At 64.8% G+C, this 15,125-nt stretch overlaps 1 protein-coding gene across 1 annotated transcript; it reads right to left on the bottom strand.

Annotated features, from left to right (window-relative positions):
• Nucleotides 1–507: 507 nt before the first annotated feature.
• On the bottom strand, nucleotides 508–9,655 carry LOC123829209 (tumor necrosis factor receptor superfamily member 10A-like). Its single transcript, XM_045854732.1, has 7 exons — nucleotides 9,601–9,655; nucleotides 8,091–8,202; nucleotides 6,875–6,948; nucleotides 5,780–5,950; nucleotides 5,212–5,237; nucleotides 4,717–4,827; nucleotides 508–819 (listed from the first exon to the last, which is right to left on the bottom strand). The coding sequence occupies exons 1-7, from the start codon at nucleotides 9,653–9,655 to the stop codon at nucleotides 508–510; spliced, it is 861 nt and encodes a 286-aa protein (XP_045710688.1).
• Nucleotides 9,656–15,125: the final 5,470 nt, after the last annotated feature.

Genomic DNA, 15,125 nt, shown 5'->3' with positions numbered 1-15,125 from the left:
CCCTTACCCCACCCTGGGGAGGGTCTCTGCCGTTCCTGATTCATTTAGGGGAACTGGCAGCCCCAGCCCACGCCCCAAGCCCAAACCTCTTGGCGCTGTGTACGATGTGGTCACGCTGAGTTTGTCACCATCTTCCCTTCACCTAGGGTTAATCGCAGGACAGCCCACTCTGTCTGGAACGTATGTCCCGTCCATCCCCAGTCCCTTCCTCTAAGCCTCCTTGGAACTGGGCGTCGGCAATGCTGACTTCAACACGAATGCACGAGATGACCTGTCCCTGACACCTGCTCTCCGCGGCCACACGGCGACCTCTGCACCTCGCCGCTGTGGGGCCCCAACTCGTGACTGTCCTACCTCCCCCACCAAATGTGGTCCTGGGGACGTTGCCCCAGGGCACAGGCCACTGCCACTTAAAGACTACAACTCCCAGCATGCAGAGGGACGATGGCTTCCTAGTCCTCCGCAGTTGCCTAGCGACCTGGCAAGCCCAGTGGGCTAACTAGGGGCCTAGCGCGGGTACGCTGAAGGGCACGGAGGGGCGTGCAGAGGCGCGCAGGAGTGTGTGGGGCAGGACCTCCGTCCCGGCCGGCGGTTGCTGTCGATTCCAGGAATCCGTCGCCGCGGGTGCGGGTCCGGAATTCTCGCGATGGCTCGTTTCTCGCGGGAGCGCGGTGGGTGCGCTCTGTGGGGCGCCCCGCGATGGACTTCGGCCGGTGTGGGCGAGGGGGCTGGGCCCCGGGCCAGGTGTGCGGAGACCCCGGTCTCCAGGGGCCGGTTTTCGGACCCGGCGGGGCCGAGACTCGGGGCGACTCCAGTCGACTGCGGGGAGGGGAGACCCGCGCCCCCAGGGGGCTGTGCCTGAGCTCGTCACGCCCTCGGGGACAGACTGAACAGGGGCCCGGACTGGCCAGGCCACCCGTCGCCCGGCGTCAGTCCCCCCTTGGGCCGTGCCCCACACCCGAGGTGGCCCTGCGTGTCCCCAGCCCGGCCTTGCCCTGCTGCCCCGGCTGGACTTCGGGGACAGGCCGAGCAGGAGGGGTGCTTGGGTGTCCGCGGAACGGGGTGTCGTCGGGGGTGGGGAGAGGGGCCGAGGTTGGCGCAGGAAAACGGGGCTGCGGGAGCGGCGGGGTCCCCGCCCCCACCCTCTCTGATCCACCGGTGCGCCCCCTGCGCCCGGGGCCGGCCTGGCTCTCCCCGGTTGCAGACCTTGCTCCCAGGACAGAGTGCAGCCCTTCCTAGGCGCTCGGGGAGCAGCTGTGGGGCACACGGCGAGTGAACGGATGATGCACACGCGTGTGAGCTCACGCCGATAGAGACGGAACGGGGCCGAGGGCAGCTGGGCGTTGACTCAATTTTACAGACAATGGACGCCACCTCCGGCTCCTCAGTGACGTCGGCCCCCCTGTCCAGAGTGTGTAGAGTGCAGCATGAAGAGACTCGGGGCGACCTAGGAGGTAGTACCTGTAGTTAACAACGTGGTGTTGTGCACGTGAAATGTCGCTAGGCCCTGGCTGGAGTGGCTCAGTGGACTGAGTGCTGGCCTGGGAACACAAGGGTTGCTGGTTCGATTCCCAGTTGGGGCACATGCCTGGGTTGTGGGCCAGGTCCCCAGTAGGGGGCGCACAAGAGGCAGCCACACATTGATGTTTCTATTTCTCCCTCTCTGCCCCTCTCTCTAAAAATAAAAATCTTAAAAAGAAATGTTGTTAAGGTAGATTTCCTGTAAAGCTTTCTTACCTGAAGAAAAGGGGAAGCAGAAGGTAACGTTCAGGTGTCCCGGGTATGTTTACAACTGCCTGTGGCGGTAGTACGACGGGAGAACACAAGTGTGCAAACCCATCACATGTATACATGAAACATGTGCAGTTTCGTCGTGTCCCAGTCCCCCGAATGTAGACTGCCCGGCAGACCCACTTTGTGGCTGCAGCGTCTCTAAACACCAGCAGTGGGGTTACTGCCCGGGACGTCTGGGAACGCCCCCCCACCCCAGAAAGAGTTTCTCACTCCTGTTTGTTTGTGGGGACAGACTGGGAGCGAGTTCACGACGGCTGGAGGGAGCCGTTCTCCTCGGGCTCTCCTCCCAGCCTTCCCCGGGGAGGACGGGTGGCCGAGGTTCCTGTGGGTTTGATGTGTGGACCAGTACATGCCCTCCACACTGGCCGCCATGTTTAAGGGTCACGTCGTGCCCTCGGAGCACAGTCAGAAGCACGGGGACGTCATCATATGGACCTTTGTCATCGTGAGAAAGGAGATGAATCTGAATACACGAAAGTCTCAGTGACTAGATGAATGATTGCTCATCTAATCATGAAATTCTGTGGGGCTACTGGAAAGCGCAGTAGCCCAGACATCAGAATACGTGGACGAGTTTCCCAGGCGCCTTGTTAAGTGGAGGAATCCGGTGCCTGCTTGTTACCGGCACTGAAATGACAAGAAAGGGCTTTTATATAACCCCCGTGGACACGGAGGTAAGGGGAGAGGGTGCGGGACCGCAGAAGATGGAGAGTGAGCGACAGTGTGCTCGCTGCCGTGTAGTTCCAATGAGCCTGCATGTCCGCTGGCCCCGGGGGCGCTGCAAGGAGGCGCTGCCTGCGACAAAGCCCCAGAGATGCCCGGGAAGGAGGGACACGATCTGACTCTGCAGCAGGGGTCCGTGCGGTTCGGAGAGCCCAGGTCTGTGCTGTTCCTGCGACAAGGAATTTAATCCGGGCTCACTCTCCTCCCCCGCTCCCCTCCCCCAGAACACGAGGGGCTCACTCTCTGAGGGGGCCGACTCAAGAAGGCTCTGCACTCAGAGAACTGGGCACCAGTGGACTGTGTGAGATTTTAAATGCTGCATCATGCAGTCCCGGGCTCTCCTCCTCCAGCCCCCTCCAACACGGGAAGGGACCGGGTCGTTCCCAGCGGGACCTCGGCACACTCGGGCAGGTGTGCCCACAGGTCAGAGTTGTCCCGCAGCAGCGAGGGGCCGCCTCCTGCCAGCCAGCAGGGTGCACCAGCACGCCCACCGACAGCAGGGGCGGGCGCGGTGGGAGGCGGAGGGAGTCAACCCTGTGCCCTGTGTACGGCCACCACCCCGTGGGAACAGTGTGGGGGTGTTTGGGGAGCTGACGGGGTTCTCCCTCTGACCCAGACACCCCCCTGCGGAGATCACACCCTAGGAACCTGGAAACCCCAATCCAAAAGCGCCCTGCCCCCACATTCACAGCAGCACAGTTTACAGGAGCCCAGTGCTGGGAGCAGCCCAAGTGCCCACCAGTGAGCACCCTGTCCCGCCCCATCCTGCCCTGGGCCTTGGGAGGTCAGGGGGAAACACGTGGGACGTCCGGGCCCCCAGGGTCCCTCCTGTGCCCTCCTCCCTCCCGCTTCTCCCCCGTCTTTCCTGAGCTGTGGGCGGGGGCCCACGGCCTCCCTCTGCAGCGGGCTGTGGGGTCTGTGCCCGCTGCCCCACCCTCCCTCACTGGCACCCCGGGCTGCCCCTGCAGAGGCAGGCCGCCCACTCTGGCCCTGGGGACAGAGCACTGGGGACGGTGGTCCCAGAGGAACAAGAGCAGGAGATGGGCCGGGGTAGCAGGATGGGGAGGGGCAGTCTGCGGGAGGAAGGGACCAGGCACTGTGGACCTCGGGGACACCTAGGCCTGTGGCGCCCCAGAGTGTCCCAGTGGGCAGTGCCACTCTGTGCCCTCAGCAGTCTCATGAGACAGATGATCAGACCTCTGCCTCCTGGGCCTGCTTCCCGCTGCTCCCCGATAACTGCAGCCCACCCTCCCCAGAGTCCCCCTCCATCCTCATGAACTCTGACCCCCTGCCCTGGGCCCTGCAGCCTCAGACAGCCCCTGCTGGTACGGAGTCTGTGCCCAGGAACATGCCCCTCCTTTTCAGAACTCCCCCAAGAAGACGACAGCCAGTGGGTGTGTTCCTTTATTCCAGAGGCCAGAGCACACACCTGTCCCCACACTGTGGGGGACCCAGGACATGGGCACAAAATCCGGAAAATGGGGCATCAGTCGGGAGGACACGGTCACAGCTGAGTGCAGGCTCCGTGTGCACCTACGCGTGCGGGTGCTCACACACGTGCACACGCACACATACGCACAGGCGCGCACACACACACCTGTGGCACTGGCCATGGAGCGGAGGGCAGACGCCACGTGCCTAGGTATTGCCGCGGCGTTGATCCAGCAAGTGCGGGGGAGAGCGGGGCCCTGCTGGGCCCAGGGGAAGCGTTCCCAGGCGGGCACAGGGCAGCCGAGCTCCACCCAGGGCTCCTGCCGCAGGTTGGCCCGGGGCCCAGCTGCCTCAGTCCCAGACGACGCCCCTACGGGCTCCAGGTCCTGGGATCTTCTGAACCAGTCCCACAGGCAGGCGCAGGTCCCGGGAGCAGCGACGGGCACAGCGTCTTCACCCCTGCACCTGCGGGCCACCCACAGGTGACCAGCTCTCCACGGTGCTGGGGAGCACCGGGCCTCAGGCTCCACTCCGAGTACCAGTAGTCTGTAATTATTTTTAATGATTTTATTTATTTCCTTTTTTAGAGCAAGGGGGAAAGGAGGGGGGGAGAGGGGAAGGGAGGAAGAGGGACAGGGAGAGAAACTGCAGTGTTTGAGAGATACGTGGTTGTCTCTCATGCAGCTCCCAACTGGGGACCTGGCCTGTGTCCTGACTGGGAACTGAACCGGCGACTCCCAGGCCAGCGCTCAGTCCACTGCGCCACACCAGCCAGGGCCGGGGCTGCACACAGACAGGCTTCGGTCCCCTGTGGGGGCCCGGAGGGTCTGCCTCCCGGGTCCCATGCGATGAGCCGCAGCACACTGAGCTCTCAGGGGCCTGAAAACACAAGCAGGGGTCCTCGGGGGGCTCAGCGCAGGGGCCGCCCCTAAGGACAGGGGCCCAGGACCCCAGGCTCAGGGGGCCAGCTCTGGTCTCAGCTCTGCCCTCTCTGCTGGCTCCCCTGGCCTAGGTCCAGGCCCCGAGAGGACTGTGGGGGCCTCAGTTTCCCCACTGTGAACAGAACCCCACCAGGTCTGAGACTCCCCCAGCTCTGAGCCCTGGGCTCCTGTTTGGTCGACAGTCGGGCAGAGAGGGGCCCCTGGAGGGGGTGCGGCCTCCTCCCCAGGTGGGGGCTGGCCGGCCCTGGACAGGAGGCCGGGTCAGGGCCTGAGCAGTTCTCGGGGAGGACCACAGCTGCCCCCCGCCCCAGGAGGCACTCACCAGGCTTTCTCCTCGGTCCCGGGGTCCTGTGGGCACAGACAGAGGAGTGTGGTCACGGGAGGCTGCCAGGAGGGTCCTCTCTGTGACAGGATGGCTTGGGAGGTGACAGACCCCTCCCCAGGCCAAGGACCCCACCAGGGAATCTGCAGGAGGGGGCCGGGTGTCCTCCATCCTCCTCCCCGGTTTTCCAGTTCCACAACTTCTGGAACCTTCCAACAATACTATGTCTCTCTGCACCCAGAAATCCCAGCACCCTCTAGCACAGCAGCCCCCCGAATCTTCCCCATGGCCCTGCCAGACACCCCTGTGCCAGGCCAGGGGGACCTTGGAGACGGAGCTGACAGTGATTAATGACGCCTTAGGGCCCCAAATCTACCAGGCCCGTCCCTCAGCCCCAGAGGCCGGGGTGCAGCAGGGATGGCACCGAGATGGCTTCCAGGCTGTTCTCCCTTCTGGTCACCCTGTGGGGGGGCTGAGCCCCAGCGGGGAGAACCCGGAGGACCTGGCAGGGGCCCGGCCCTGTCCTCCCGCAGCGCCCGGACCGCCCCCAGCCCGGGCTGTCACTCACTCTCCTCCGGGGGCTCCAACTCGGAGCGTGCGCTGCTGGAGGGCCTGCTGCACACGGGCTGGAATCTCCCGACTTTTGGCTTCTTCGTGCAGGCAGTGACCATGGTGATGCCCAGAAGAACCGCGGACAAGATCATAAAGCTCCCGACCAACCAGAGCCGGTGTCTGCCCTCTGACAGCGGGAGAAACAGAAAGTGTGTCCCTCAGGTCAAAGCCGACCTGGTTTCCAGCAGCCGCGGGACAGAGTCCCCACAGACCAACCTCAGTTGCGCTAGTGAAGGACATGAAAGCCCTCTTTCGGGGCACTTGCACCCCGCGTCCACGTGTGCCCACAGACACACGCACACGCACCCACTGGAACCCGTCGCCACAGGAAGGAGTACCCCTGCCATCGTAGGACTATGGACACACCGGGGACGGGGGATAGGTGAGACTACCCTCAGAGACACATCCCCCAGGTGACCCCATGTCACGTGGGGCCCAAACACCACCCAATGTTGCGAGACGTCCCCTCTGACCCTCCAGGGGTTCTGTCGTCTTCAGACCGTGCAGGTGGGTCTTTGGGTCGTTGTGAGTTAGTTTCTGCGTCTGCTGTGACGTGAGGGCCCAACTCCTCCCGGGCCGGGGGACGTCCAGGGTCCCCAACACCACTGACTGAAAAGCTGTCCTTGTCACAGAGCGGTCAGGGCTCAGGGTCTGTTTGTTTAAAAAGTGTCCCCGAGTCCCTGAGCAGGAGAGTGACACCACCACACCTGTCTGTCTGCACCTACGTCTGTGTGTCCCTCGGCCACACAGAGAGGTGACGCCCTGGCAGGTCCCACTGAGACTCAGGGGACTGGGGACACCAGCCTGAATGAGAGAGCCGGGCACACAAGGCCACATGTCACTGGATTCTGTGTCTGTGACCGGTCCTGAACAGGGGGTCCGTCCCAGAAAGTAACTCGGGGTTGCTGGGGGCCGAGGGGGAGGGGGGCACTGCTGGTCCCAGGGCTGATGGGAAGGAGCGGGAACTGCACTGACCCCGTCAGACGGCTCCCCCGGGTCGCGGGATCTGCTCTCCTCAGACAGACCCCTTAACAACAGGACGCCCTCTCACCTGGACCGGGCGGGCCGCACACCGTGTCCGCCGTGGAGTTGCACTGCTGCAGGACCACTGTCCCCTCGGGACACCTGGGGGTGAGGGTGACACAGCTTCACTGTTCCTGCTTCCACGTCTCTCCAGCCCCAGGCACCCGGGTCCACACTGTCACCAACAGAAGGTGTCTCCGTGGGGCGCTCCCCCAGCCCACTTTGGGGAGCACCATGTGCTGTGATCACAGACCCCACGAGGGGCCTGGGGTCACAGGAAGCCCCAGCCTCACCCCACAACCAGCCCTGGTCCCACGAGGAGGACAGTTGACCTATTTCCCCCCATGGACGTCCATGGCCGTGTGTGTGGGCCTGGGAGCTGGAGGAGGGTCCGTCCCTGCTTTAACAAAGGCTGGGGCCGCAGCTGCTCCCTTCCTCCCTGTTGCCAGCTGAGGGCGCACCGTCAGTGCAGCGCGTTCTGGCGTCCTGGGACAGGTTCGCTCAGGGCTCGGGGAGCGACTGACTCGCTGAGGACCCCGTGTGGGTGCTCCCGGCCCCACCCCCCCCGCACTGCACCGCATGGCAGGACGGCACGTGTCCAGGCCTCTCAGTCACTGGCTCTGTGCTTCCTCCACCCCCCAGGTCCCTGACCTTCTTTCTGGGGAGCTCGGGGCTTATTCTCGGACCCCAAAACTCCAGATTACAAAGGGAAAAACGGTAGAGACCCCTCCCGGTTCGACAGCGTTTAGGAACCAAAATTCCGTCCAGCCTGTCCCTTTGATTTCTTTGGACCCAATGCAGCCCAGGAGAGGCCGGACATGCAAGTCCTGGACCCCCAGACACCGTCGTTCCCCTGGGGTGAGGTCTCGGGCACGTGGTCAGCCACCTGGGTGACTGGGTGACCCAGGACTCTGCACACAGACGGCCAGCAGTCGAGAGGACAGAATAAATGTTTCTGAAAGACCCAATGACCTGAAGGCACCTGTTCCCAGGAGGTGACATCAGCACCCTCCAGCAAAGCAAAGGAGGGACCCAGACAGGGGGTGGGGGGGGGGCAGTGGGAGGAGCCCAGGAGGGGGGAGGAGGGGGAGGCCCTGCCTGGGCTGCTGGGCGCAGACTTGAACTGGGGCCTCAGCTGGGGACCAGGGAGGGACACAAGCGCCAAGACTATGAGAAACACGAGGCTGAGGGGGAGCCCCACAGCCCCGTGACCCCGCCCACGGCACCCACGCCCAGTCACCTACGTGCTACACCCCGTGCAGAATTCCTCGTCGCCAGGGGCTTTGTAGAAACGGCCTGGTCGGCACTGGCACCTCGTGTTGCTGGTGGCAGTGCACTCGGCCGCCTCGTCTTGGTCTGCAGTTCAGGAAAGCCTGCGTCAGTCCTGGGGGACCCGCCCTGCCCTCGTGCACAGGGGCGCCTGCGTGGGGTTTGGGCTGGAGACCCTATGGCCCGGGATGGAGCTCAGTCCGTCACGGCAGGGATCTGGGCCGGTCTGAGGGCTCGTGTAACCCTGCGGGGGACGCCTCTGCCACCTGGTCCCACACCTGTGTCCCCAGGGCCAATGCCCGGATGGGGGCGCTGGTGCAGGAACAGGGTCACACGGACACAGTTTGAACCACAGTCTCAAAATGCCTCCACCAGGGAGTTTCTTTTAAAAAAACCTAGCTTGCCTGACTGTGTCTTCACCAATACCGCGTGTTCACCTTTGTGGTTGAAAAAAAATAAGTGTGTTTTTCCTGTGGGGTTGGCCACTTGTAAAGCGTGTGTACGGAATCTGGGCTCACAGGAACACTGAGGTTTCAGGGGTCACATGCAGTGGACCCCGGAGGGGGACGCCACCATCTGACTCTGAGCGAGGGAAGAATCCAGCCTCCGCTGCACCCGAGGCGTCAGGGGCAACGGGGCGGGTGGGGACAGTCTCCACTGCGCTCTCTGCAGGGGAACCACAGGGGACATTTTCAAAGGAAAACGGGGTGACGGTCCGTCCGAGTGTGGACTGGTATTGGGGATCACTGCTGGTTCCCCTGGGTGGGTGATGCACCCCTGGTGCGTGCAGGAAGTGTGGGAGGTGGTGAGCTGGGGTGAAACACGGAGACATCTGCAGGTGACTGGGAAATTGTTCTCACCCCCTCGCACACAAAAAACACACTTATGCACACATGTGCACACAAATGCACTTGTGCGCGCACACACTCTTTCACACTTGCACACACACACACACAGGTGATCAAACAGCACCAACTGTTAAAGGGTCGGCAGCCTCTGTTCTACCCTGTCGCGTGCCCACCAGGTTGGAAGGGGCTGGTGACACGCAGTACATCATCCCTGACTCCCTGAGGGGTGACGCTGACCCTGCTGCCTCTCCGTGTGCGTGTGCGTGGGATTTCCCAGTTTCCCACATGGAACTGAGCACCTTCCCAGGGTGAACACGATGACAAAATAGACATGGGGCTGAGAATGTGGAACCGGAGTGGCTCTCTGGGTCCTGTCACTTTCCTGCTGTCACACTACGTGGGGACCGACGTGGGAGCTGACGGACGTCTCCAGCCGCATTTCTGCGGGGCTGTGAGCTCTGCACTGCGGGACCGGGACGTCCCTCCTTCACCCGAAGGCCCCGCTTTCCCATCACGTTTCTCGGCTGCACCGTGAGCGTCCCTGTGGCCAGGTCCCGAGGCCCGACGTGAAGGTCCGGCCACGGCAGGGTCAGGGGCTGGCAGGTCAAGGCCAGGCAAGGTGCCCGGGGAGACTCACCCTGGGAGCAGGTGCCACACAGCAGGCAGGACCCCAGGCCATTGGGGAACGCCATGAACGTGCCTGGGTCACACTTGTCCCACTGTCCCCGGGTGTGGGGGGCGGCTGCAGGGTTCACGGACATGCTCCCCTGTGCAGGAGGTGGGCGCTGTGGTCAGACCCCTCCAGGCTCGAGGGGCGTCCCTGCTGTGCGGCCTGCCCACCCCGTCCTGGGGGCAGCCCCGCCAGTGGGAACAGGGAAACACTTCTGTCTGCAGTTTCGGATCAAAGTGACCTCTGGACGTCACTCCTTCTGGGACATGAGGAAGCACAGACCTGTCCAGGGATCCCACCTCGGCCTCCTATCCCTGCCCTGCACCTGCCCCCCAGGCAGCTGTGCTGTGCGCTGCACAGGGACCCCTGCCCCCAACCAGCAGACACTGAGGACCCAGAGGTCACGCCTCTTGTCAGCAGGAGCAGGTCCCAGCGCTCTGCCTCCCAGCCAGGGCCCAGGCTCAGCCTCTGGGAGGAGCTCCGCCCAGTTCCCACCCACAGGGGTGTGCCCTTCAGGACCCAGGAGCACCTCACCGGGCCAGCAGGTTCCTGCCACCCTCTCTCAGGGCAGATGGGGCTTCCTTCTAGAAGGTGTCCCCTGGGGCCATGTCCCACCTCATGGGTGCTGCTAACCTGCCTCCCCCCACCCCCACTGTCAGGAGAGGGCCCCTCCCCACGGCCCGACATCCGTGGACTCTGCGGTCCCTCCAGGCAGACCTGTCCCGGACTCCCCCGCGGGGCAGAGCAGGCAGCAGTGGCCTGGGGACCGGTACTCGTGGGGCCCGCAGCTGTCGGTGGGGCCGGGGTGGGCCGGGCTCTGCTGGGAAGTCTGGTGGGCGGGGGCGGTCCCCGTCAGCTGGAACAGAACAGGAGAGGTTGCCTGACTGCCCACCTGTCCTGTGCCCCGTGCAGCGGAGGGGGGTTCCCTCAGCTCCGGCCACGGCTCAGCTCAGTGAATCCCTGAGTCCCCTGCAAGAGGCAGGAGCTGCCCCGGCACCCCACCCCCACTCGGGCCAGATCTGCTTCCCAGACCCTCTCCCTGCAGAGCTGGGGCCCCTCCCCGCACACGCCCCGGCCCTCGGAGGATCCACTCCTGGGCCCCCGCCCCGGCATCGGAGGCCATGAGCTCACTGGCTGATCCCCACACGTGGGGTCAGGAAAGGGGCCCCCTCCCCCTCCCGTCCCCTGGGCTGGGACGGGTGACAATGCCCAGGTTTCAGGAGCGAGAGGAGGTAGTGACAGTGACACCAACCCCAGCAAGGACACATCTGGGGGCCGAGGGCTCCTGCATGGACAGAAGCCTCCTGACCTCCCCTCCCGCTTCCGCCTGCACGTCTCACTCACCGTCTCCTCTCAAATCCCCTGTTAGTTTCTTTCCCCTATTCACACCCTGAGCTTCTCCGCACACCGCGGGTTTGCCGGGAGGAGGGCGAGTGGGGAGGGGGAGGGGGGCGACCTCCCTCCGCGGCCCCACCCACCGCTGCCCCTCCCCCAGTGCGATCCCGCCTGGGCCCCGGCGGAGGTGCAGTAAAACAGGGTGAGATGCAGGGGGCGCTCTGACCCCGGGGCCACCCAGCCAGGGCCAGCGGTTCCCGGTAAACCGTGCGGTTCGCCGGGGATCAGTCATTCTCCCTGAAGCTGTACCCGCCCCCCCCACCCCACCGCCCGCAACCTGCAAAGGCTTCGTTACCAGGGTCCGTCCCCGCGCGGCTGGCGGGGCCACCGGGAGCATCGCGTCCACGCTCAGGACCAGCGGCCTGGCCGTGCGCCCCGCTGCCCGCTCTGCCCAGCCTGGCGGCCCGGGGGAGCCTCCCCGCGGAGGGAGCCCCGGCCCGGGTGGCGCGGGGACCGCGGAGGGGACGCCCCTGCGCTCGGCGAGCTCCGGCAGGGGGGCGGACTCCGCCGCTGGGACCCCGGGGGCCCGGCGCCAACGCCACGGGTTCCCCGCCACAGCTCCAGACCCCGCAGGGGTCCGAGCCCTCCTGGGGCCCCCGCCGGTGTCGGGGGTCGCCCTCCACCGCCCGCCGACCCACCTGCGCCCCGAGCAGCGGCGGCGGCGGCGGCGGCCCCGGGAGAGCGGACGTCCGCCGCATGGGGCCCGGCCGGAGGGGCGGCCGCAGCTGCCAGCGCAGTGCGAGTGCTCCCCAGGGCTGGGGCGGGCTGTGAGCAAGTTGGACACAGGGTGACCCACCGCCGCCACGACCGTCCCACACGGAGTGTCCCTGCAGTTTCCCCCGCTCCCGGCCGCGGACCGCCAGGCCTCAGGGAGCTTCGGGGCAGGTTCGACGGGAGGCTGAGGGAGCAGTTTCGACAGGACGGTGCGGCGGTGTTCAGAGACCGTTAGGGGTCAGTCAGTGTTCAGCGCTGAGGAGGGGCAGTCTTCACGGAGGCCGAGGTTTAGTGTGCAGACAGGGCGGGGGCAGTTTACAAAGAGTCCGCGGGCCCCCGGAGGAGAGTGAGCGACAGCCCGGGCTGGGGGCGGGGTCCGGGCGCGGCGGGAGGACGGGGCGGGGCCTCTGCGGGGTCTTCCGGGTTCTCCCGCTGCGGCCCCTCCCCCACCCGGAGCCGCCCGAAGGGGAACAGCCCGGCAGCCATCCCGGTGCTTCTCCGCCGATCCCCAGGCTCCCGCGCTCGGGGACGATCGGCCCCTCGGCAGTCTGAACGGTGAGGCTGTTTCAGCACGTCCTTCTCCCCGCGTGGCTCCAGGGGACCCACAGGGAGCCGGCGCGCTCGAGAGAGCAGCCCCCGCAGAAGAAATGCGGCGGTGGCGTCGTCCACTGGGGGCGGAGTCGCACTGACCCCGCCCCCACGAAGCCAGCGGGCCTGACTGAGCTGCCAGACATGCGGGCACACCTCCGGCCCGGGTAACGCGGCGGGCTGCCGCGCAAGTGAAACTAGGACCCCGACAACGGCGTCTAAGGCTGCTCCCGAGCGGCGCTCGCTCAGGTATCTGGGCTCCCCTCTCCGGACTTTGTCTCTGCTCCTCGTCCGGGCGCGGGTGGCAGCGGGGCGCTCCGGGGGGGGGGGGGCGGACCCCGACAGCCGGGCGGGTGTCCCCTGGGGACAATAAGGCGAGCAACGTGACAGCTCTGAGCGGGCCTGGGGGTGGGGATAGGGCAGGAGAAATCCTGCTGCCCCCCCCACCCCCCGCGCACTGGGTCCGAGCAGCTAGTGTTGGGAATTCTCCCAGCTCAGGGGCGGCCCCCGATTCCCACTCCCTGCGGGACTCCCAGATTCTCCACCGGAGCGGCCGGGGGATGGGCGTGGGGACACGAGGCCGAGCTCACTGTCCAGTCCCGGTTCCTAACACGCCGGGCAGGTACCGGTCCTCGGGGTGCGCGCCCGGTGCAGATCTCGCTGCCGAGGGGAACCTGAGGTGGGTCCACGGTTTTCTGGGGGGACTGGGGACTGTCCACGTTCTGCCCGGGCCTCCGTGGAGCCTGGCGGGCGGAGCCCTGACTGTACAGAGAGGGTGAGGGAACCCAACACTATTCCCCTTTCGGACCAGACGCGGGTGGGGGTGGGTAGTAGCGTGGCTCCACCCCGAGGGCGTACAGACAGTGGCTCCAGGCCCAGGACGTGATCCCTGTAAGTGCTGGGAGGGGAGCAGGGACCGGAAACTGGGGCTTGACTTGCAGTTGCTGGTGTTGCTGAAACCCAAGCCACTCCTTCTGGGGACGGTTGGAGATTTCCTCTTAAGAAGCTGGGTTTTTTTGTTGTTGTTGTTTATTTGTTTGTTTGTTTTTTACTAAAAATGAACTGTGGATCCGGGCAGACCCCTGGGCTGCCCTGTGACCTGACACGGAAGCTGCAGAGCGGCCCCGGGCGGGAGGGGTGGGCACAGGCTCCTAGGTGCACGGTCGGCACCCCTCTTCCTGGAGCTTCAAGACCTAGGGAAGAGCCGAGGGTGAGTCGAGTCTCCAGTCCCTGGGACACATGGAGCCGGCAATCAGCCCAGAAGGTTCCAAGGAGACAGGAGCTGAGGATTGGTGCTGTGCTGGGGACAGGCTGCCAGGTGCTGTGGCATCTCAGGAAGACGCCTCAGGGACCAGGTGGGGTGGGTGCCCTCGGCCACACCATCACCTCTGTGCGCCCCCTTCACAGGGCCCTATGTCAGCAGAGACTGTGACCTGGACCGTGTCACCGAGTGCAGCCCCTGCGAACCGGCTCCTTCACCGCCCACCGCAACCGGGAGACCGCGTGCCTGCCGGGTGCCGAGTGCCGGGAGGGTGAGTGGGCCCAAAGAGGTGCGGGGATCTGTTGGTTTCTACAGCCTGCCCTGCAACCACCTTCCTCCTAGGAATCACCCCAAGTGTGGGTGTCACAGGTGAGGAGGGTGACAGATCAGACATGATGTGTGTCTGTGAGGACGACACTCATCTGTGGTGAAAGGTTCTACCTGAGGTCCCCGGGATGCAGAGCCGCTGTCGAGAGAGGAACGCACGTGGGTTCACCCCTGACCTCTGGGTGCCCCGCAGTCTGTGGAGGAGGCTGGGGTTCTGCCACCTTCCCACCCCGCACTCCCACCAGGGCAGCGACCCTCCGCCCACAGTCCCCTGCACTGGGTGGGGGACTTAAATCCGAGCAGGGGTCAGGCCAGGTAGAAAGGCGGCAGACTCCCCCGCTGACGTGTCTGCCTCACTGAGGAATAAACTGCAAGGGGTTTAAAATAAATACATTTCAGGATTCCTTGTTGTCTTTCTGAGGAGAAGGCCATCGGCGTTTCAACAAGGACAGCCTGAGTCTGGGCTCGGCTTCAGGCAGCGAGGACGGGGTGACAGTGTTGCTCCTGCCGACCCTGAGCTCAGTGTGTGTCCCCCGTCGCGTGTCCCCTCTTCGTCTCCTTTCTCGGTTCCTCCAGCCGTCAGGGCGCAGGCTGTCCGCTCTCTGGCTGACCTTGTTCCCGGGTGGTTTCTGCTTTCGGACGCAACCGCAGGAGGGGACTGACGACACCTCCCTCTGGTTACCCGTCACTGCTGCCCGGAAGTGCACCCGAGTCCACATTGTGTCCTGCGACCTCACTGCCTTCATTTCCACGTTCTCATGGGCATTTTGTGGGTCCTCAAACGGTCCCTACGTACCGCGTCCCTGCCGTCTGCGAGCAGTGCGAAGGCTCCTCCTCCCTCGGATGTGCTTGCTGTTTGTCTCTGTCTCGCGTGACCGCTGTTGCTCGGACTCCCCAGTGCTCTGGTGCGTGGGAGGGTGGTGAGAGTGGGCGTCTGTCTCCCTCCTGATCGGACAGAGGGAGCTTTCGGCTTCTCACCGTTGGGTGTTGTGTCCCTGTGTGTCTAGGAATTATGTTTTTTTAAAAGATTTTATTTATTTTTAGAGAGAGTGGAAGGGAGGGAGAAAGACAGGTAGAGAGAGACAGTGTGTGGTTGCCTCTTACGTGCCTCCTACTGGGGCCCTGGCTCACAGCCCAGGCATGTGCCCTGAATGGGAATTGAGCCGGTGACCTTTTGGTTTGTAGGCTGGTGCTCAATCCTTGAGCC

The sequence above is a fragment of the Phyllostomus hastatus genome, unplaced genomic scaffold (genome assembly GCF_019186645.2).
Source record: "Phyllostomus hastatus isolate PE091 unplaced genomic scaffold, TTU_PhHast_1.1 phas_scaffold_11, whole genome shotgun sequence".
NCBI lineage: Eukaryota > Metazoa > Chordata > Mammalia > Chiroptera > Phyllostomidae > Phyllostomus > Phyllostomus hastatus.
This window is presented reverse-complemented; position numbering and strand designations above follow the sequence as displayed.

Bases quoted from the DNA above. Each gene is read 5' to 3' on its own strand.
- LOC123829209 (XM_045854732.1), bottom strand. From the start codon at position 9,655: ATGGCGTTCCCCAATGGCCTGGGGTCCTGCCTGCTGTGTGGCACCTGC. The intron at 8,203-9,600 runs GTGAGTCTCCCC...CCTGAACTGCAG, and splicing joins GTGTGGCACCTGCTCCCAGG to ACCAAGACGAGGCGGCCGAG. The intron at 6,949-8,090 runs GTAGGTGACTGG...CCTCACCCCCAG, and splicing joins TTCTGCACGGGGTGTAGCAC to GTGTCCCGAGGGGACAGTGG.